Consider the following 24067-nt stretch of genomic DNA (forward strand, 5'->3'; position numbering starts at 1 on the left):
ACGGATTCACATGAAATCTAGAGACGGTTTCACAAATTGGCTGGTACCATACTTAGAGTTTCAGCTTGAAATTTAAAGTTATGTATTGAACGCCGATTTCTGCAAGCGTCTGGCATTCAAAAACAGTTTGTGACTGACTCTGAACCTTGACAGCAAGGATCTCAGCAGCCAGGCATATATTACGCACGATACCACACTGTCCAGTACTATTACGACGTGTGAACGCCTTTCAGAGCTTGCCTACCGATCTGCTGACGCCGGCAGTAGCTTCCTCTTCGCTGCGAGCAAGATGTATAGTATAGCGTGGCAGGTAGTAGTATAGCAAGTTTTCTACAACGTTACGGAGTTTCAGCTACGCGGAGTAGGTAATGATGTGTCAAAAGGAATCATACAACTGAGTTTGCTTCGCAGCTATACTGTGGAGCACTTAAGGTGTCCGAAAGACAGACTACAACTACTGCTACTACGTCGCCGACGGCTTTTCGACCGAACGAGCTGTATACACTGTCGCGTAAAAGTAAAGACAAGGGTTCTTCTTACAGAGATTAATCACAGAGAGGGTGTATTAAGTCCTCCACTGCTACGCTAAGAAACAACCCTGTTGCCTGGTTACCTTTGGCAAACGCGGTACATATTACACCGTCGAATGCACAAAGGAGTTGACTGGAGAGTATAGTGTGGTATACATTACATACTGGAGTGTTGCGAAGTAGTATTTTATATTATAGCATAGCGTAGCGCTGCGTGGCACAGAGTAGCACAGCATAGCACAACACAGCATAGCAGAGTTTACTTTAGTGTATGAGGTTTTAACGTCCGAAAGCTACTCTGGTTATGAGGGACGCCGTAGTGAAGGGCTCCGGAAATTTTAACCACCTGGGGTTCTTTAACGTGCACTAACATCGCACAGTACACGCGCCTCTAGAATTTCGCCGCCATCGAAATTCAACCGCCGCGGCAGGGTACAGTATAGTATAGTACAGTACAGTACAGTATAGTATAGTATAGTATAGTATAGTATAGTATAGTATAGTATAGTATAGTATAGTATAGTATAGTATAGTATAGTATAGGATACGATAGAATAGGGTAGGGTAGTATAGGATGGGATAGTAAAGTGGACCATGCACAGTAGAGAACTGTCTAGTATAAAGTAAGACTGCAGATCCTGTAATGTAGGATTACCATTAGGGCGGTGAGTCAGTACGTAAGACAGCTACACCGTCGGCAGCACAAAATATGCGCCTGAAAGAAGTGGGCAGAGAAGGGGTGCCGTGAGTTGCCTTTAATGCCCCTGATCTTAGGTATCGCTCCCTCTGCTCAGGAATGAAGCGGATGTGTCCATGTTTAGAAGGCCTATGCGGCTTTGTGTTGCTTTCTGAGAGCTTTTTGTGGTTAGATCGCAAAAAGAGGAAGGCGGTTAATACTAACCTGCATTAATGCCTGCCTAGCCGCACACCAAGTTGGCTTCCGCTGGTGGCATTAATACCAATTTTATAAGTTGAATGTTTTTAAAGTTTTCCTATATTAAGATACTGCAGTTCATATTGAAAGTTCCGTAAATTCAGATAATTTAAATGATCCAAGGAGATAAGGTCTGCATCTGGACTGACATGCGATAAAAAATCATTATACGTAATCACCCACTGCCAGGTACCACTGAAAAGGCAATTTTTCGCCTCAAATGCACATTACCACGTCCCGTGTTCTCAGGCTCTGATCCTGGGCATATCATTACCTCAAAAACAGAAATTCATGGCGGATCTAAAGCCAAAGCCACAGGGCGGTTACTTTCGTGAATAAAAAAGAAACTCGAAACGTGATCTTGACATGCGTAGTTTTACCATCTCCCAGTTAACGAAAACGTTGGTGACAGCTTCAAGAAATCCACCACACTGTGGCGGATAATTGCAATACCGGGAAACGTGGACACTTTTTCTAGGTACTGTTCGGAGAGCGACTACAGCTCTTAGGCTCAGCAGTAGGATAAGTTTGGTGCGGTCTTTAATTGAGTGTCTGCACAGAAGGAATAACATGCAATCCCAGGGAACCTGCACGACGCATTTTTCCTCCGTAGTGGACTGCTCAATATTAATCTTTGTTTCCGTTATGTATACTTGCATCATTCTCTACGCAGTCATCACGAGTCAACGAAAACAAATTCATTAGAATAAGCCGAACTGGCGGCTACAGATAGCGACTATTTCCTTATTGACGCCTGAAAGCACTTAGCTCACGAACCTCGGCCTTCCCATGCAGCACAGCTAATCGGCACAATATTGAAATTGTGTTGACAAATGCTGGTCCTGCAAAGGACCAGTATGAAACCATTGCTTTCGAATATTGGGCCAATTATCTGTGCTGCTTGTGCTGTACGTGGCGCCTAAATCTCACGATCACTGCGTTCTCTTCCGTTTTCCTCTCGGTAGGCGTCTGAATGAATTATTTACGCACGGAAACAATCGCAGTCGAGACGACCAACTCAATAAGCCTTAACAAAGGAACACAATTATGCGAGCGAATGACTTTGCCGAAAAATAAATAATTAAGAGCGAGTTTCGTGTTCATAAATACCGCTGAAGATGGATACTAAAAGGAAGTAACATAAAGCCCGAAAGAACACCGAAAATCGCGATAGTAAATAACTTGACCGCAGATGATACAATATCAGCCATTGAACGGTAGCCGTCATTGGAACAAAAACGGGTCGGTTCAGTGGCAGCAAATGGATTAGGCACGCTAAGCGGATTTACGATGAGGTGATCAACAAAAGCAAATGCACAGGTAGAACAAAACCTGGGGCGGCATGAGATGTGGCTGAAGCAGAAAACGTAATAGTGATTTTGTTATTACGAACAGAATTTAGTAGGGAAACAAGAGCGCAAGTATCCAATCCATAGAGTCGCAATGCTTTCCGTGTAAGGAACAATGAGTAGGTCTATTCAGACAGGAAAATGAATTGTGTGCATCTGATGGAATTTAAAGGCGTACTTGTCAAATGGTAACAGATTTTCAGGATTGGCCAATGAGGGAGGGACGGGACCAATGAAGAGCCAATCAGCGACGAGGAAGAAGGAAACGGAAGGGAGAAGAGGAAATGAAAAGGAACGGAAAAGGAAGAAAGCGGAGGTGAGGGAAGTACTGGCGGTAGGAGAGGCTACCAGACGGGCTTCAGTGCGGGAAATTCTTTACGAGAGCTGAGACGATGCCGGCCATCTGAAAATGAAAGATGCATATTGAATGCATTAAGATTTGCACGTCTTCTAGAGGCCGCAAAAAGGAATATAAACAAGCATATAATCTCTGGAGAAATGGAACGGTTCTGGAAGAACGGATACATACATTGTGCCGTTTTATCTTTGTGGTCGTCCCTAAATTATCATAATGAAGGAGAAATATAAAGACAAGCAATAGAGACAGGTTTGTTTAAGGGCAAAAATAAGGTGACTAAAGTTAAGTTCGGTTTGCGAGTCAACGTCCTGGGGCGCAAATTGCCTTCGTGGTAATGCTTTGCACTCGAATGTATGGCACTGCAGCAGCTTCGCGACAAGTTAAGCGAAACAAATTATCAAGGACATCTAAGTAACTTATTGTGTCAGAAATTAGTATCAAAAGGCGTTGATGCATTTAGATCGAGTTTAGTGACATTCATTTATGGTTGTGTTCGCGGCCACACATTGTTAGCGCACAACCAGACCAGACATCTCTTCGCGTCCTCCAGCTGGTGCGGTCGCATGTTTCCCCAAAGCTGTCAGGAGGTGGCGACGTGGACGCAATGAAGAAACAACTAAGCATACAGTCGTCACTTCCGGTCTGGTAAAGTCACTTCCGGTCCTGAAAATTATGCCACCAACGACGTATTTTTTTTATCGATAAGCCTTGCAGTGCCATCGCAATAACAGTATGTTAGCAATGTAGACCTTGCGATTGTACATGTCTTCTCCATCTCTTTAGTTTCTGCGTGTTTCTCAGCAGTTTCTTCGCTCCTGAGCAAAGAACAATTACGCCAGCCCGTGACATGAAATAAGCTCTGAACGCCGTGCTTCAAGCGCCGCCTTACGTCCTTCTGGCTCTCAGCGATATCTTCTTGCGTGTGCGCGTGTGTGCGTGTGTGCGTGTGCGCGTGTGCGCGCGTGTGTGTGTGTGAGTGTGTGAGTGTGAGTGTGAGTGTGAGTGTGTGAGTGTGTGAGTGTGAGTGTGAGAGTGAGAGTGAGTGAGTGAGTGTGAGAGTGAGAGTGAGAGTGAGTGAGTGAGTGTGTGTGTGTGTGTGTGTGTGTGTGTGTGTGTGTGTGTGTGTGTGTGTGTGTGTGTGTGTGTGTGTGTGTGTGTGTGTGTGTGTGTGTGTGTGTGTGTGTGTGTGTGTGTGTGTGTGTCTGTGTGTGTGTGTCTGTGTGTGTGTGTATGTGTGTGTGTGTCTGTGTGTGCGCGTGTCTGTGTGTGCGCGTGCGTGTGCGCGTGTGTGTGTGTGTGTGTGTGTGTGTGTGTGTGTGTGTGTGTGTGTGTGTGTGTGTGTGTGTGTGTGTGTGTGTGTGTGTGTGTGTGTGTGTGTGTGTGTGTGTGTGTGTGTGTGTGTGTGTGTGTGTGTGCGTGTGCGTGTGCGTGTGTTGAGAGAGAGAACTCAAAGGAGAAAAAGGGGACCTGGTCACCGACTTCGTCCTCTATTTATTGAGGACTCTAACCTCTGGGCGCTCTTTTTTCCTTCGAGAATCGATATCTTTTCGAAAGTGCTGTTGAGAAATCAGTGCCCACTTAAGAAGTGTTACGGTGGGCAATGAAGCATTGAAGGACATAAAAAATTAAAGTGAGTCCGCTGCAAAATTTCACGGATAGATTGCCGCCCGTATTGCCGATGAAATGGCTATTTGCTTGCAACACACCATTGACTGAAAGAAACCGGGAATTTTCTATAAAGCACTCCGGGGAGAACATAAGGTCCTCCTTATCTAGCCTTCCCTTTCTTTTTGTCTTTATTTCATTACTGCTTCTCTCATCTGAACTTCTAAGAGGTTGAGCATTGGTTCGGAATCGCTCAAAACGAGAGGTCAGTTTGAATGCAGCGCTAAAGGGGCGAAATGAGGCTATAAAACTGAGTAAAATCGACAGCACTTCGCCGAGAGGCAGTTGGGAAACTGCATTTTGTGACAGCTGCTATGGTTCACTACGCTTGCCTTACTTTACTGTTCACTCTGTCGAAACTTAGATGCGCGTTGAAAAACCCACCGTTAATCACATAGCCCCCTGTGTTATCTTGGCATGCACAATCAAACCTCAAAGAATATTCATAACTCTCTTCAGCCAACAGGTTTTGAGTCATGCAGCAAAAAAATCTCTACAGTTGATTTTTAGCTAGCTCTGTCTTTTTCAAACCACTGTTTTCGAGAACTACGCATTCTTATTTTTCCTTCTTTTTCTCACCTTCTGACCCCTCCCGATTAAGTTTCCTTTTAGTTTAAACTATTCGTTTTACCATAGCACGCCATCAATCATTTATTTTCACGCTTTACACCCCCCCTCTCTCTCTCCAGGCTACACCCCGTCACATATCACCTATTATTTCTTTAACTCTTATTAGTTGTCTAATAAATCAGCCCGCAAACTAATCGATCGATTTCTGAAAGCCTACTCTTACTTTCATTTCTACCCTGATATATAATCTCTTCGTAACGCTCAAGGCATTACCGCCACAAACACCGATTTAAGCGTTCCTTTCATCGACAACATTCTACAGGCCCCATTGCCTGTAGAAACCTCCTGCAAGTTAATTACGAACTAATAGTGATCTCGCTTCTTGTCTCCTCTAATATCGTCGAAATGCACCTCCGAATCATCTCCGCTCCTTCGAAGGCAACGAAATGGCCAAGAAGGTCCTGAAACTTCATGGTCACCCTGCCCCGTGACCAGTAAAGCTGCCCCGGTCACTCAGTGCTCAGGGCGCTCGGCTACTGATCCGGAGTACCCGGGTTCGATCCCGATTGCGGCGGCCGCGTTTCGGTGCAGGCGAAACGCAAAAGGCGCCCGTGTGCTGTGCGATGTCAGTGCGCGTTAAAGATCCCTAGGTGGTCGAAATTATTCCGTAACCCTTCACTACGGCACCTCTTTCTCTCTTTCCTCTTTCCCTCCCACCTTCCTCCCTTCCTTTACGGCGCAGTTCGGGTGTCCGCCGAGATAGGATACAATCTTTGTGCCATTTCCTTTCCTCAAAAACCAATTTTCAATTTTTTTTTCAGTGTGTAGACGAGCAGAATTGTCGGCTCATTTAACGCTCTTCTATCAAAGTCCCTTAAGGAAGTTTGTCGCGGCGTGTGTACTTTAACTGCGTGTCTTCTGGATGAATGATATATTCTATCACTGATATAAAATTAGCATTACTGTTGATACTGAGGAGATTCTCAGGCCTTTCCCCGTATATAACATATCCATTATATTTACTTTCGACGCCGCCGTTTACGTGATGTAAATATAATGGATATGTTATATACGGGGCAGTATATGTTATATATACTTTCGACGCCGCTTAGGGGATGTCAGTGCACGTTTAAGATCCCGAGGTGCTCGAAATTATTCCGGAGCCCTCCACTACCACCTAGGGATCGTTAACGTGCACTGACGTTAAATATCCCCAGGTGGTCGAAATTATTCCAGAGCCCTCCACTAACCCGCCGCGGTGGCTCAGTGCTTAGGGCGCTCGGCTACTGATCCGGAGTTCCCGGGTTCGAACCCGACCGCGGCGGCCGCGTTTTTATGGAGGCAAAACGCTAAAGCGCCCGTGTGCTGTGCTTTTTCAGTGCACGTTAAAGATCCCCAGGTGGTCGAAATTATTCCGGAGACCCAACTAAGGCACCTCTTTCTAAATTTCTACTTTCACTCCCTCCTTTATCCCTTCCCTTACGGCGCGGTTCAGGTGTCCAACGATATATGAGACAGATACTGCGCCATTCCCTTGCCCCCAAAACAAATTATTATTATTATTATTATTATTATTATTATTATTATTATTATTATTATTATTATTATTATTATTATTATTATTATTATTATTATTATTATTATTATTATTATTATTATTATTATTTAGGTGATGTAATGCCTACCGAAGGAACCCAAGCTATTGAGGCAAAAGCATCCGCCCTCACCAATGAGTGCTGCTAATACAAACTTGCGACTTTCGCGATTGCGAGCGCGGGCAAAACCTAAACAGAGTCAATAACGATGACGCCAGCACATTCCGCAAAAATTCTGGATTTCTCGCCATCTATTTCTTTTTCGCACGTGTGATGGAATATAGACAGGATTCCCAAGTAACAATCCGTGCGCGTCTTCCCCCTCTTGCGCGTCAAACTTGCCCCCAGCCCCCCCCAAAAAAATGTAGGTGATCAAAATAGCTGGCAGCAGCCTCCTTAAGAGTGCGAAACACAAATCTGCCAAGTGCGCAAAGTGCTCAGGCGGGTGCGCTTATTGGAATTCCCCGATATAACGGGTCATTTTCGCATGCAGCAAATTTCGAGCGGAGCATGAGAGAAAATATGCTTTGATTCGTTGAGATGCTATTGCTCTGGGCTGGAGACGAGCTGGAGATGAACTGGAATGGAGCGGGCCGGAGAAGAACCAGCGTTTCAATAAAACGCATCACCCAGCGCTGACCTTAGGGTAGAAACCCCGTCGTCAAAAAGTTGGGACGGTGGAAGCAGCAGGAGCAACAGCAGCTGGGGCAACGATCGCCAGAGCGCACCAATATGAGTTAAATGGAAGCAGAAGAAAAAGGAAACGAAACGGGAACTGTAAGTGAAAGAGAGGGAACGGAAATTGAATGAAAAGGGGAACGGCGAGCGATAGGAAAAGAAAGAGGACGATTCAGTAATCGCGCGCCTTTCACTTCCCTTAAGCAGTGCAAGCAAGCGTTCGCGGGCGCTTCACTTATTGACCACTTATTCCGATTCCCCTGATCTCGTAAGTGATTCTGCGGCTCGTAAGAATGGCCTTTACGACCCCTTTTCCCTCCTTGCCTCACGCTTCTTTTACTGCGTGCATTCATTCTCCATCTATTCCCTTTTCTAACTAGGTTCGTTCTCGTTGTGGAGTGCGTGCCACTTTCCCTCTCTGCATCGGCTGGGTACCATTATTTTATCTATCTATACATTGCGTTGTTTTGCGCCGTGGCTCTGTGATGCACGAGCAAACCTTTCTGCCTGCTGCATCTCGTTTTATCTCATTTTTATTTACTTCTCTTATTCCCACTCTTATCCAACAACAACCGAGTCGGCAGCTCCCTGCAGAACTCGCACGCTTGCCCGCCTTTTCTCCCCACCGTTCTTGATTCATCCGTCCAGCGCTCGTAGCGGGGGTCGATGTGCGCATGCGCCCTGAGGGATCTTTTTCTCTATATATTAGCTTCCTCTCGCCCTTCCCTCAAAACCCCCGCCCTTGCTCTCACCTCCGCCAAGCCTCGCGAAGCTCGAGCCGCGATCTCCCAGAGCGCATTCGGCTCTCGTCAGGCGCAGTCGTGTTGGCTCTCGGTGCGAGCTCGTCCCAACCGTTTGGTCACTCTCTCTGACGCTCGTCCTCGCTTGTGAGTGTGTGTTCTTCACTGTTAAGGCCGGCACCGCTACTGCCGCCCGTAGTCGTGAAGAAGAAGGCGTGTGTTACTGCCGCAAAAACAGCGTTGGAAACAAATTTTCGCTCCAGTTAAAGGAACCAAGTTACTCGGGCGGCTCAACCTACAAGTGTCATTCGCCCGCTTACTCTATTATCGCGTCTCGCAGTCGTTGCGCCGTAAACCGGATTGGCTACGGAGAGCTTTTTTTTTTCTTCCCTTGTCATTATCTCTCGTTCCTTTTTGTTGCCACTGGATTGCGGCTCGGCAACGACATCGCAGCAAGCGAAAGCAGACGACTTCTCAACTTTTTATTTCTGACGTCTGCGTCTTCGTCGTCAAGTCTAGTGACTGCTTCGCGTCGACCAGCCGTATCGGCCTCTTTATTTCTACAGTGTTCGCCTCTTCAACCTCGCAATTTTGTGCCCCTAGAATCTAACGATGTGAAGTACACATTTTCAACGGTGCTTTACAGAAGTGACGTTTTATGCCGCCCTTACAGCTCGAGCGAAGAAAATTGTGCAGTCAGCTTCGGAGAGGCAAGCACATTCTGCCTATTTCTGGCTGAACAATATAAAGCGGCGTGATTTATTGCGTGGTTCAGGGTCTCGGTGTCGGCGCCTGCGCGATGTCGGACAGTGTGTGGCACGGTTTGTTGCTGGTGAAGTGTTATTTATTTTGACATCTGGTCCTACGAAAACTGCTAGCTGCTTCCCATGCACCCACCATCCCCTCGTCCAATGTGTGCCATGATGGAATGTTCTTCGTGCGAGCGACGGGGACCGCTTGGATTTACGGCAACGCTCCGGATCGTCGGAATCTTGCTGCTTTGCCACAACGCCATAGCCAGAAGAGGTGAATGACGATTTTATACGAATGATTGTCGTCGGGAAATTCTCTTCAATGTCTAAATTTCGTTCTCGTAAGTTGTTTTTACTACGTATATTTTTTATGCCGGTTAAGGAAGTCGCCATGCTCACCTATGGCGCGAAACGGCTTCCTGTCCTTATACTGGGCACTCGCTGATAAGACGTCACGCGGTCAAGAATTCCTCGCTGTGTCGCTGACGGAGAAATTCCGCTGATCGTAACTCCTCCATGATATTAAAAAAAATACCAGCTGCGACCTTTTGATTTAAGTTAGAAGAGCATCGAATGCACGTGCAGTCATGAAAAAAAAATATTGAGGGATGCCGATTAGCGAAAAAAAAAGTTTATTTAGGTGTGGCAAAGCAAGAGAGGTGAAAAAAAAAACTAGATGCGTGCAGAGAACTTCGTCATCCACGCTTGACCTATTATGAGCTGAATGGCTAGCGAGGCAACACAGAAATAATTTGTACTGCGAATTCGAATTGTGCGAATATTTCACCATGGCTGCACAGAGTGATACAAATCGGAGACTGCATTCTTCTCAGACATGAGCTAGAGGCATCAGACTGCCTAAAAATGCATTTGTGGAGTACAGTGTAGCCAAATTTACGCGCACATTTATTTGATTACTTTTTGCGTGAGAATACACTTTTCTTTATTCTAAAATCCTAGAAGTTAAAGTGATTGTAAGCGTTGGTTTTTACTCCTGAACATCTATTAAATGTCGTCTTGGAACAATTAGCAAACAAGAAAATAACGCAATAAATGACATAACTGATATTTCAGCTACATCTCGAAAAGCAAAGCAAGGCAAATACACTGCTGCAAGTTAAAAAGCATCAAATTCCATTATTCGCGAAGGAAAACAGCACTATTTTCTTTCTGTTCATTTCTGAAAGGTAACCTGATAAATATTTTGGTTTCGTGTTTTGAACATTGGACTAGATACTATACCTACGTCACAACACTAGTGTGTTAGTTTTAATCTACACATCGGGTGCTAAACTTTCCAAATGCATCGCTTTTGAAACAAGCATTATGTACAGCCAACTTGTCACCAGTGACACAGTACTCGGTAGAGATGCTACACGGAGTCCGTTTCCACCGTTACTTCCTTAGGGCTACTGCTACCGCCGCACCGTCATTTCGTCGACCACCAGCACCACAGAAGGTCCGAGAGGGACCTCACGAATCCAGTTCAAGAGCAGCTGTTCTCGATGCCTTCGCGGCGAGAAATCCTCAGGATGTTGCGCCACGGGAGGCCTGGTGAGGAAACGAAACTGAGGATGACATTTCTGTTTTTGCTTTTTCGCTTTTTTCGTTGTGATTACGTTGCTTAAATTTCTGGCTATTGTCTTCCGCATACTCTGCTCTCGGTCACGTGTCTGTATGTCTATGAATGTGATAAGTGCATCGCATTGACTTAAATTTCCATATTCGAAGCCACCGTCCTCAGAGAGAAAGAAAGGTCCAGTTTCAGAGAATGGTGCAGTTTGCACGCTGAATCATCTGTGCTGTTTTAATTCGATAGCATTGAAACCGTCATCAGAAAAAAATATGTCATCGTCACAAAATTCAACAACTGGCTGGATGGAAGTGACGTTACCAGGCCGGGTAGAGACGTCGCTTTCCTCAAAGGCGTCACCAGCCTCTAATGCTACCGCACTGTCAACACATACAGTAAAAGCACGAGTGTCTTCGTGAATTTTCTGTTTTGATTTTTTCTGAGATAACCTTGTTCCTTCCTAATGATGCTAAAGTCGTCAATTAAGTCTATATAAACTGCCACAGTGGTCCAGAAAGGCTGTGCATCTAGACTCTAGGGTCTTTTTAAGTTCAATGCAGAGCTGGATACAACACAACCAACAGTTACGAAAGCCGAGTGAACAGAAGCGTTCACCGCGGAATTTTTAAACACAGCTGACTCGAAACATTTTTGGCCGTCACAACAAATTCACCGGGCGATGCAAGCCAGTAGTGCATGCAGACAGGATCGGTCTAAAGATACTCCTTGCTTCTCTAGTGGTCTTCGTAAAGTAAAACAAAAAAGCAACGGTAAATAGTTACCTCAGTGCTTTTCGCATTTCCTTTAGACCAGGACCAAACTGAAGGAGCCATTATTATTGCTAAAGTCAGGAGACGAACTTGTCGCTGTAGATGGTCCAGTTAATAACAACGATGTTAACAAACGCCAAAGAACATAGGACGCGAAAAAAATGAATACCTAACTGCACTCGTCGCGTACTGCCGTAAACCGTGAGTGCTTTCGTCGGTATAGCGCTTACAAACAAATGGATGTTGCCAGGAATTTCTCTTCTGTCACATCGGCCTTGTTAACCAAAGACAAGGTGACAGCCATAAATGCTGTGGGAATAATGCATTGAATGAACTGGCTGCTGTACAGCGAAATTTGCGTGTAACTGATTGCTCCTGGTAAACAAATTAGGCTCCCTTTAAAACGAGCTAATAGCAGCTGTATGCTGCGCAAACTCTTTTCCGAGCTGCGATAACAGCTCACCTCTTCTTTCTGTTCCTTCCGCAAGCCATATACAGGGACAAGCCACGGTCTGAGCACTTGGGGAGTACGCACACAACGCTGTTACACGTAATAGGCAGCCGCAAGCTTACTGAGAAAATAAAGTACAAAACAGAGGAAGAAAAAGCTCTTCATGGTGTCCAGTGGTGGGCGCCGAGTACCCGTTATCCGCTAGTTCAAGCTCGCTTGCTCGCGACGGGGCGAATTCTCTCGTGTTTATAGCCGGACAGCCGGAGTCGTTCAGCTCGGTGAGCTGCACCTGGGTTGGCCGAGCGACTCGAAACGACTTCCGCTGCGCGCGGCGCGCTCGCGGCAATCTTCGACTTGACCGCCGAGCTCGTAAACAGATAAGCCTGCTTTTTCCAGGGATCATGAACAGAGTGTGGAAGCGCTGGTGTCCATTGCCAGAGAGAGGTGCTTCATTTCAAAAGCGACCTGGTATACTCGTTGTGAAACCAAGACACTACTGTGTGAGTTTTGAAATCGCTAGCGAGGAAGAAATAAACGAAACATGGATATAATAAAAAATAATAATAAAAATAATAATAATTGGTTTTGGGGGAAAGAAAATGGCACAGTGTCTGTCTCATATATCGGCGGACACCTGAACCGCGCCGTAAGGCAAGGGATAAAGGTGGGAGTGAAAGAAGAAAGGAAGAAAGAGGTGCCGTAGTGGAGGGCTCCGGAATAATTTTGACCAGCTGGGGATCTTTAACGTGCACTGAAATCGCACAGCACACGCGCGCTTATGCGTTTCGCCTCCATCGAAACGCTGTCGCCGCGGTCGGGTTCGAGCCTGGGAACTCCGGATCAGTAGCCGAGCGCCCTAACCACTGAGTCACCGCGGCGGGTAAACATGGATATCCCTGCTTTGAGTTTTGCTGGTCTCTAGCCCATAGCACAGCGAACGTAGGCGCTTTACTGCAACAGTTGGTCGTATTTTTTTTTCTGTTTTGTTTTCGAAAGACTAGCTGTGGGGCATACTGCCTATGGAATGATTGGCATCCTTTTTCTGCTTGGTTACGTAATTTTTCTTTTGCGTGACAAAGCAGTAACCGTGGCTTTTGATGCATTCATAGTAAGTGTATAGCTCTGGATTGATTTCAACCGACTGGGTGGTCCGGTAAGCCGAAATGTCAGTATTCAGGTATTCTGGGTGCTCGTATCCATCGAAATTTAGCTGCAGCGGTCGCAAGTGGACGGAGGTAAATTGCGAAAGCGCCAGCGTTTCGAGAATTCGATGTGCATTAAATAGCTTAAGGTGGGCGAAACCGTTTGACGTCGATACCATGGCTTCCAGAAACATTAATGCTCATATGGAAGATTCCTATAGGCGGCTTAACTTTTCGGGCTGTGGTTACATGTCCATACAGAGTGGGAGTGGTTAAAAAAGAAAGGGAAGGAGACTTTAATGACGCTCAAACATTACCCAAGAGATGTTGTTACGCAAGCTGGCTGCTGGTTTCGGTCAGAGGCTTGACGAATGAGGTGTTCATATCTACTCAGTGCCCGAAATGATGCAATAGCAGCCCTTACAGCTGTGCGCAGGTAACCACCTGTTCTGAGAACTTCTGGCCAAGACTTCGCGTGTTGCGTGTCTTTGAACTGTCTGCTTAGCAGGCTAAAAGACCAGCGAAGCACACCAACATAGTCGAAAGAAGGGTATACATTCGTGCTTCCTTTGATCACGAAGCACTTGAGGAAAGCAATTTCAAAGAGGTCCCGCTGGACATGACGACGAGAGGCTAACCCTCAGCGTTTACCTGTATAGCAAAACCTAGCGTAACCTCCCGCTTTTCAATCGTGGAGTAAACTTCTCCCTCTAAAAAAACAAAAGCCCACACCGTTCCCGGGATCATCGTGCCCGCTCTAATGGTCGCAGTCTTCCAGAAACTGCACACTGAACTTTGATAGCAGGAAAAAGAAAGCTCCACGGCATGTTTATCCCCCCTAAGCATCCTCTACTCCACTAGCAGGAAAAATAATGACAACGTTGCAACTACGTGATGCTTACATATTGCTAAACTGGGGATGACGCATACATGAATACGAGAAGCGAAGAAACAATATAGAAGGAGACAATGGTAGACTATGAGTAAAGCAGAATGGATGAAAGGCGAGAGGATCTGTCGCCTCGGTGGGACACGCCTTCAAAGGGCTCCCTCCTTGTTCTTAAGAAAATGACTTTCGCAGAATGAGTTGCGAGCCTGGCTGAAGTGCCCGCAGGGAGTCGTGACAGTTCACGCGCAATTGACTCGAACGCGGAAGGCGCTCAACGAGGCGACCGGGGGCATGTGTCGCCGTCGTTGCAACGACGAGTACTTATGCACAGCGTAACCGTGGCGCACTACGATGAAGACGACGGCCACTACAAGGCGTCGTGCTCTGATTTCCACGGCGACGCCCGCGAAGTGCTCTACCATGTAAAATGAGTTTTCACGGGCTCTGGCCTTCAGTATGGCCTATTTTATCTTCCACTCGTAATACTCATCCAGGAGTAAAAATTAAGAAGATACGCTTTTTTATTCCTTCCTTTTGTAGGTTGAGCAAAGAGTGCAAATACTCCTCGGATGCCCAATAAAATGAGTGGTTTGCTCAGGGCAAGAAAACGTTCTACATAACCAGTGGAATGGCTTTCTGGGGCTTCCCCTCCAAGCATCCAGAATAGCGCTGGAAGAACAGTAAAATAGGGGCATGCGAGTTACGCACTGTTTATGCTACAACAACCATCTGTTCGTGGTTGTTACACTTTGGGGGGTGATTTGATTTAAGGTTGCATTAGTTCTGGCCAAGCAAAATTTATTGCACTTTCTTGGGAGTGCTGAAAGGATGCCACAGGTCCATAGAAGGGTGGTAATTTTTTTTGTGTGTGTGTGTCCAGCGAAAGCAGATAAGCCGTGAGATCTCCTCAGTTTGACCTGCGAATATGTGGCAGGTGTCGAGGTAGCTTCGGAGCAACCGAATATAAGATGTTGTGGAATGCTCCAAAATTACTGTTTCGAGCATGCTATGTTTTCTGTTCGTATAAGCGCTGCAAAAGTAAGATAGGGGATTTCAGGAATTTAAAAAAATTACTGATCACTGCGAACGACTCACGGTCTACCTTTGCCCGCTGGTGAACGTGAAGAAGAGACGTGAGGGCAGTAAGCTGCGGCGATGAGCTTGGAACAAAATAAAATGTGCTAAAATAGCCGCGCCACTCTCCCCTCTCACGTCATAATATTGTCGACCCTACTGTCGTGAAGTTGTTTCCTTTTAACACGATAGCTTAAAGATCCTGTTGTATAGAAAATTCCTGTGTCGGAGTTGTGATGAGAAAAATCACGAGCATGACTCTGGCAGGTGATGCCCAGAGAGCAGCATAGGAGGCAGGTGGGCCACCTAGGTCACGTGACCCTGCAGCGTCATCAAAACTTTCCCATCGGATAGTGAACAAACCGCCCACCGTGGCAGGTTTTCAGTTAAATTAATGATTAGTCACTCGGGAAGAGCAACCTTGCTTGCAGAAAGCCCGCCGATGGCTGCACCTGCCATCGCAAGGCAGTGGTCCCTCGCTTAACCGCTGCACCACTGCGCCAGGAGTAGAATGTGGACTGCCAGGGGTCTATGAAAGCAAAGTAGATAGCGACCTTCAGCATATGCGGGAATTAACACATTACACTACTGCGTCGTACCCTTACGGCGGAGCTGAAGTGCACACTCCAATTTTTCTTAGTGATGGCCTCAAGTAAGGCTACGTTAATGGCAAAGCACTAAAACGTCGTTCACAACACCCAATATTCACGCATTGCACTCTTCGTTTACTATGTGTTTTTAATTCAACTATCTAGTCTTTCCTTCACTTCTTACTTTAATCGCTCCGGTGTGTAGCATCTAAGGCTACATCCGAAGAGCTGCTCGACATCCTTCGACGAAGCAGCAAGTCCGCTCATTATCATGTCTTGGCCTGCGTGAGCACTGGGAAGTCTTCCAAGCGAGTTCTTGCTTTTTCACAGTTTGCTAAGGCTTTCTTGACGGCGCAGCATCCTAATATCGTGGAACCGTCCGGTGAAGTGCACGGACTACGCAGTTGAAAGCGACCCACCGCCTTTCGTTCGATTTTTAATACGGCTGCCCTGACTACGGAGCTTCGCGCCATACTTGCAAGCAATGCGTAAGTTCATAAACAGACGAGTTCGAAGAGTGTACCAAAGAGCGACAGAATAACGCACAGAACAGAAGCACGTTTCCCGCCTATAAATGCGACAAATAAGAGGAATCTTGTCAAGTGCAAACTCTTTCGTGCTGGAGAGAAGTCGAGAAGAGAGGCGAATCCGGAAATAGAGATTTTTCACTAAAAAGTTTTCTTTTGAAAAAGGAAATGAAAATTCGGAAAGCCACAAAATAAAATCATGGAGAGGATGTAAAAATGTGGTAACTAGAAGAGAATTTACATGCTTCGGGATTTAAATCCACTCCTGGTGAATCCGAAACCCGCACTGTTCAACCTGCATCAGATTCCACCGCCACTTAGGAAGATGTTTTATGCTAGTACTTGGCAGCATATCGTAGCAGTGAGTGTTAAATATATCTGCTGCGTGGGACAATTTCGTCGCAGAGAAAAAATAACTGGGTCCACTTGGGCACCGTCGTATGCCAAATATTGCTCCGGGCATCGTGTAATTACAAGGTTCTGGTTTGAAATATTTTTGTGCCTTTATTTTCTGTGAGGGAAATCCCCTGGAACACATCGTGGATACTTCGTCCGATTTTCATATGACAGTAAGAATCAGATGTCTGTTTATAAAAAAGCATGGAACGCTGACAGAAAATGACATATTCACGTCCATATTTCATTTCGAAATGCTTGCCTGTCCTAGTATTCCCTTAAAAAAGTGGTCTATAGACAGTCTATAGACTTCATATAAACTCTAATGCCTTTTTATAGACGTTTCTCTTTATCTATTCACCGTCTGAGGACTGTCTATATACAAAAGTATAATAAAAGTGTACGTCCATAAATCTATAGATGGTCTACAGACTGTCTATAGGATTTGTATTGCCTTTAGACTATTATCCAGGATCTGTCTATAGACAGTCTATGGACTTTATAAACAGAAGTCGACGGACAGTATTTAGACTATTGAAATAACATTTTCGTGTAAGGATTCCACAGCTTTTCGCGCTCGTCGCAAACCCCAGCGCAATTCAGAGGGCCTACGAATAATTAATACAGCAGATAGCGGCACGAAACAGCGTCATCTTAGGAAGGTGCGGAGTCGTATGCGTATGCAAAACGATATTCTTGCCACAGAAAGGGGTACGAAACGATAAGAGACGATACCCGTCGTAGGAATAAGTGATAACTAAACCGCCGCGGTGGCTCAGTGGTTAGGGCGCTCGGCTACTGATCCGGAGTTCCCGGGTTCGAACCCGACCGCAGCGGCTCCGTTTTTACGGAGGCAAAACGCTAAGGCGCCCGTGTGCTGTGCGATGTCAGTGCACGTTAAAGATCCCCAGGTGGTCGGAATTATTCCGGAGCCCTCCAACACGGCACCTCTCTCTTCCTTTCTTCTTTCGCTCCCTCCTTTATCCCTTCTCTTACGGCGGGGTTCAGGTGTCGTGGTTAGGGCGCTCGACTCCTGATCCGGAGTTCCCGGGTTCCAACCCGACCGCGGCGGCTGCGTTTTTATGGAGGAAAAACGCTAAGGCGCCCGTGTGCTGTGCGATGTCAGTGCACGTTAAAGATCCCCAGGTGGTCGAAATTATTCCGGAGCCCTCCACTACGGCATCTCTTCTGCCTTTCTTCTTTCACTCCCTCGTTTATCCCTTCCCTTACGGCGCGGTTCAGGTGTCCAACGATATATGAGACAGATACTGCGCCATTTCCTTTCCCCAAAAACCAATTATTATTATTATTATTCAGGTCTCCGCCGAGATGTGAGATAGATACTGCGTCATTTCTTTTACCCAAAAAACAATTTTTATTATTAATGAACGTAATATTTAGCCTGAAGTGGATGCAGCTGCTATCGTTACTCGCAGTAGCTGCACATCTCCTGCTTACACAGCTGCATGTAATACAATACTCTAAAAACGAATTCGCCTATACAGGAGTAAAAAGAGAGTAAACTGACCTCTAGCGCACACCCTTTTAAAAAGAGGAAAAAGCTAGAGGACAGTTTACTCCCCTTTTTTTTGCTCCTTTCTGTTCAGAGTGGACTTCCTCACTTCCTACTGAGCTGACGAGCTCCTCTCCCCTGAACTACGTACGACCTTGCTCGTCAAGATTGCCTGCGCCTCCAACCCTTGTGCATCGCAAAGCAGGCGTCCAGGAAGCACGTGTACGGGCGAGGTCATTCTAAGAAGAATAGGCAAATAAGGAAAGAAGGATGGGGACATGCAAGAGGGAGGAGGGAATGAGGGATTGGAGGCCGCGGTGCTCTGTGTCCGGGGAGCGGCCGCGATGGCTGCACGTGCCCCGGTTTTCAAAGCGCGAGCACGAATCGAAACGACCACGACGGCTGCTGCAGATAGCGAAGAGAAAAGCCGAGGCTCGAGCCTCAAAGAAGAGACGACAGGCACGATGGAACCCAATACCGCATGCGAGAGACGTTGCTCCTCGCGCAGCCTCCACTTGCACCCTAGGCTCCCCCACCACACTGCTATGACTCCGCGGGGAGCTTGTGAACTGGATCGCCCGGGGTTGGTGGCTCTTGCCCTTGGATACACTTTCTAGTGCTTCATGTTTTTCTCTTACCCCAACCTCTCTCCTTGCAGCATCCTTCTCACGTTCACATTTGTATTCCCGCAGTATCGTTTTCTGTGTGTCTTCTTTAGTCATCCTGTTGTTTTCTTCTGTTCTTTATCTGTTTCTCTTCTTTAGATGCTTATTTGGTTCAGTACGCCACTTTTGGCACGTCCCCCCCCCCTCCCCCCCGTGCTAAGTGAAAGGTGCCAATATTTCGTTTTCACCGCCGTACTAGGTGTGCCATTAATATTCAGGCACTATCGGAAACCATGTACTGAAGTTATTATGAGACTTCACGTCAGCATATGGCTGAAGATACCAAGGTAGTCGCCCATATACGAATTCCGGAGAAACTGCGATAGCATTGGCAGATGCGATTCGATAAATCACTGCCACTTGCAAATCGCGAGTCGTTCTAGCTCGCTGAAGGTATTTTGTGCATTCTCAACCATTGAAAAGAGGATACTTGCGCGCATTTTGTGAACGCTGCGTTTCTAACATGTATGGTTAATTTTTCGCAATGCACGGTCACATGCAGACGAGGCACTATTATGCTATGCCTGGACGCGTTCTTACTCAATTACTTCTCGACCTGATGACCACGTAGGTCTTCCACCCGATTACCTCGTTCGCCGAAGACGCTAAACGAAACTTCTCAGGTGCACGTTACCGAACCAACAAAACTGCCACAAACGATCGAGTCACGCAAACAGAGGAGGGCGCGTGACTTAGCTGCGTTTTCCTGCACGGCTACGCACACACAGAAGTAGCTTGGGCATGTTTACCCGACCGTGGTCCAATAGTTGATCTCTAGTTCTGTCTCCGGTTCTTTGCTGAAGCGGCGAATCGCTCTTGCGGAAGCGTTCCTCTGAGTGGAAAGGGGTCTCGAGAGGAAGCTTTCACTTTGCGACTGCTGCCTGAAGGCTTAGGGGAGCAGTAAGGGCCCTCTCGTTCAAAATGTGTTCAGATACAGGGCACAGCATACTTTATGGTCCTAAAGAAAGAAAAAGGTCGTATTTTCAAGGTACATTCACATAAAATCGATAGGGTACCCAATATGTATGCATAGGGTACCCCGTACTAACCACAGAGGTTACTCACACGGAACATGGAGCTATTATTGTAAGCAAGGAAATACGAAAAGCAAAAATACAGGTGGCTCCATCTGCGGCCAATCTCGTAAGTGAAATGCGTCCCTTGACACTGATATATCAGCTGATCCCGGAGGCTACGCTATACTGTCATTTACTCCGAAACGATAGCAACCCTTCCTTTTCGGTAAGGACGCCATGAGTTTTTGATCGAATGGTGGGAAGATTTTAAGTCCAATTTTTCGGCGATGAATGCATTTTGTGCTGCCGGTGAAACACCAACACATATCCGGCAACGCTAACTAGAAAAAAAAATAAAGACAGAGGAAAGTGGCGCCGAATTGTCAATATCGCGTCCCGCATAGAAGTCTCCCCTGATACCAAGCTCATTGGTCAAGTCTTCGCCAAGTTTTCCTCAACTTCCCTCCCTCAATTCGTTCTATTGTCTCACCTTCTTGGTCTATCTCCTTTTTTCTCACACAGCGTAATCGTGTGCCCGACAGTGGCTGCTTGTCTCAGCATTCGGAACAACATGTGCTGGGGGCATTAGAGGCGAAACGAAGAGACATTGAGATTGAGGAGGGAGATAGAAATGGAGACAGGTGGTTGTAACCAAGACGAACACAGTCTGGGCCGGCGTATACAACCAAAGTGATTGGCGCTGTATTTGACGTAGCGGACTGCTGTCGACTGGTGACGACGTCAATTCCCCAATGACCCTTACCCTCTTTCCTTCTAGGTCGTCACTGCTGCTTCTGTGTTTTCTTTGCTGCCTAGGCTGGTGATGGCGACGGCTTTGCTGCTGCCACGTTCTTCCCAAGTTCTCGGAAAGCGTCTAGAAACAGTTATCTAAATCTCGGGCTGTTCTAATAGACTAGGAAAGAAAGGCTATTGGCTTTTGTTATCTAAATCCTAGTTCGGGTGACGAAGCAATGAAAGAAAGCACAAAGCGGGAAACAGTGCGGGCTGAACCTCGCAGGCTTCTGCGGATGATACGATGGTGGAATGTGGCGCATGTCTGTCGTAAAGTTGCCAGCCCTCGTTGCCTTCTACCCTCCTAAAACTCCTGTAATTAGATGTAAGTTAGGTATGGAGAGAGCGAGGTAATGGAAATCTTGCATTTAAAATAAAGCTCTGCACGGCGGCCTTTTCAGTGGTGTCTTGTAGCATTCATCGGCGGAGAATATCTGGAAGGACTGGCAACGACATATTTTGTGCGCCGCCTTCCGTGTTCCTTGCATTATCTGCTGTAGCTTCTCGGTGCTTTTGATTTTACCATCATTTTAATTTTCCCTGTCTTGAGTCTAGTGTGCTGATGTAATGTTTGTAACTATGTTTGTGGAAACAGCAATTCTCTTGATCAGTCCACTTCTTACGGGCTGAAGTTATAAAGTATGAACAGCACCGCAGCGGTGGCCAAGTGGTTGAGCATCCGCCTCGTATGCGGGAGGTGCGAGGTTCGATCCCCAGTGCCGCCGGGTACCCACCGGTGATACAATGTGTACAAGCTTTCCCCTGCTCTGGTGCTCGGCTTATTTAGGGTGAAATGCTTGGGAAATAGGTCTTTGACCCCACCTTGACAAAAAGAAAAATACCTTGTGACATGGCGCTCTTTGGCCATAGCTGCCCTTGCGCCATAAAAATGCATAATCATCCATCATATAAAGTATGAACGACGCTGACCAGTCCTATGCCTCATTTTGGAAACGAATTGGGCCACATTGCTGTCACAGTAGCTCACGCGGGTTACTTGGAACACCAGTTTGTTCATTTGTGCATTAAAGAAGAACAAATGTGAGGAATAGATTGTCACTCTCGTGAAGAGTCAGCGTTTATTGCTTAGAATTCGTGGGCCAGGACTCTTACTGCCGCTAAAGCTTTGGTAGCGAACTTCTTCGAAGCAGTTATATGCGCACCATTCATCCGAACGTTAGCCCTCCACGCCAGTACTTCACATGAAATCCACTTCACTTTCAAGAAGAAATGGAACGGTAGTAGAGAGATGGATTTTTAGAAAAACGTCGTGGGCATTATGTTTGTGTTAGGGTCTCAATGTCAGTAGCAAAAATCTTTTGGTGCAATAAATATTGATACAATACCCATCATTCTCCTTTATGAAGCTGAAAGCGAGCTTGAACATGTCCTCCTACAAAGAAAGAAAGAAAAATAGGCTGCCACCCCGTCTTGATCCAGTTATTGACAACGATGTGATGGCCACTTTCACAGGCTTCTGGTTTATGCAGTTCTGGCGACATGACTGCCGTTCCTATGTCAGCAGTTCGAATAAACTCAAAATCACTTGCGAGATAACACCAGCCGTTCTTTTTCTGCTGAACCTCAGCATCACTGCGAGTCTCGCGCTTACCAGACGGCTTCGGTTATTATTGCGCAATATCGCTCAAAGAAAGCCAGCTGGTCCGAGAGTAACGGAGAGCTTTCTACCGGCAGCTGTCTTCAGTTTCTTCAGTCCTCTTTAGACTCTTGACACCTCAAGTTGTTTTGTAGTGGAAATTACGAAAGACTTTTCTGAAAGCTCTGCTGCCCGCAAGAGTTGTAACTTCAAATACCAACGTTTAGGATCTTAACGAAAGAAAAAATGCGTGAAAGAAAATGAAAGTAGGCTTAGAGAAAGTAGATATGAAAAGAATTCATGGAATTTTCCGTGCTGGCGTTCTCTCTAACGCTTCGCCTATTTGTGTCCAACTAAACTTCATACTAAGGTTCCTGCTCTATCCATCTGCGAGGTCCATTTAAATTCTCTAGCACGCGCGTGTGTTGGAGCGTGTTGTCCTCATGTGTGCGAACTCGTCCTCGCTGTCATCTCGTCAACTCCACCCACCCATGTCGAGGGTGGGAGTTGTGTTCTGCACAGTCCTTTTCGTTATGTCTTCCACCCGCGAACCCTCCTAACACGGCACCTGATCGCCGGCCTCTGCAAACATTTTATCGGGGAAGCAGTAATCGGCCTCTTATGTAAGCGGCATCGAGGTTCGCCTTTTTACGTAAATCACCGACGAGCTTGCCCGGTCACGAACGGCCAAACTGCATCCAATGTTTACCTCCGATGGAGCTGGTTCCCCGCGCAGCAAGACAGCAAACGAAGCCCTTACTAGCCTGGGTAAGGTGTTTTCTTTATCGGGTGAGGCATGACGCTTGCCAAGTATTGAAAAATATTCGAAACTTTCGGAACTTTGTTCTCAGAAAAAAAGGAGCAGTTCTTGCCAGATCTGTGAAGACTACGTCTTCGTAAATAGCAAACAAAAAGAGTTGCGTGCAAGTGAATTTATCAGCGCTCCTTCGTTTCGCAGGCAAGTACAGCACTAGTTGAAAAATAATATTTCAATACGCATTTAAGAATTTTCTCAACGAACTTGCTTATTTTTCGTCTTTCTTTATAGTTGTACGATAGTTCACCTTCGCTCCCCCCTCCCCTCTTTGGCATCTCACTGTCATCTTAGTCACTTATAGGTCTTGTTAACCCGATAGCACTTCCTACAGCGCCCAGTGCCAGTCGTTTTCCTGCGCGCGTCTATCCTTTGAAGCGCACAGCTTCCCTACGCTAGGTAAAGCAGTCGTCGCTTAGGCGGGAGAATAACCTTGAACGACCTTTAGCCCAACCACATCAGCTGTGCATTATCATATGTAGTGCAGTTATGGTGTCGAACCCTTGACCCCTCACCTTGACTCATGACATTTAGTTTACCTTTGACCTTAACAACATCCGATGGAGTGATGTGAAGCCACGTGATGACATCCGATGGGGGTGTCGTAAGACCATGTGATACCACGTCATAGCCACGTGGTCGTGTGGGTATATATAGAACGGCTGTCGCGAGCGCGTAGCGGAGCTGCCATGGACGAGCCTCAGACGCTTAGCAAGCGTGCTTGCTTTTCGCTGTATTCCAGAGTTAGCCAAGTTAAGCCACTGCCAATATTGTTCTTAATTTCTTCCTTCCTTTGTTTTTCTTTTTTTCTTTCCTTCCTTCTCTCTTAGATCATTTTCTCCTTGCTCTCACAGCCTTAAATTATTTAGAAAATTTTCGGCAACCACACGTGCTATAGTGCATGGTTTCACGGCTGTAAACCCTTACAGTTCAATTTAATTTAATTTAATTGGTTTTTGGGGAAGGAAATGGCGAAGTATCTGTCTCATATATCGTTGGACACCTGAACCTAAGGGAAGGGATAAAGGAGGGAGTGAAAGAAGAAAGGAAGAGAGAGGTGCAGTTCAAAGAAGTTTTGCTTCCCCTC

The 24067-nt window shown here is 46.3% G+C and overlaps 1 protein-coding gene across 3 annotated transcripts in view; it reads left to right on the top strand.

Moving 5' to 3' along the window:
* Nucleotides 1–24067, top strand: part of LOC144106323 (uncharacterized) — a 263859-nt gene that overhangs the window by 87564 nt on the left and 152228 nt on the right. The window contains exons 1-2 of one of the 3 annotated variants that reach the window (XM_077639099.1): nt 9167–9445; nt 10579–10725. The exons of 1 other annotated variant lie outside the window; for it this stretch is intronic. In XM_077639099.1, coding sequence (XP_077495225.1) covers nt 9307–9445; nt 10579–10725 — 286 coding nt within the window. In that variant the 5' untranslated portion in view covers nt 9167–9306. Of the gene's footprint in view, nt 1–8469; nt 9446–10578; nt 10726–24067 lie in introns of those variants that run through there. One more of the 3 variants, XM_077639100.1, reaches the window with a different exon arrangement.

The sequence above is a fragment of the Amblyomma americanum genome, chromosome 10 (genome assembly GCF_052857255.1).
Source record: "Amblyomma americanum isolate KBUSLIRL-KWMA chromosome 10, ASM5285725v1, whole genome shotgun sequence".
Taxonomy (NCBI): Eukaryota; Metazoa; Arthropoda; class Arachnida; order Ixodida; family Ixodidae; genus Amblyomma; species Amblyomma americanum.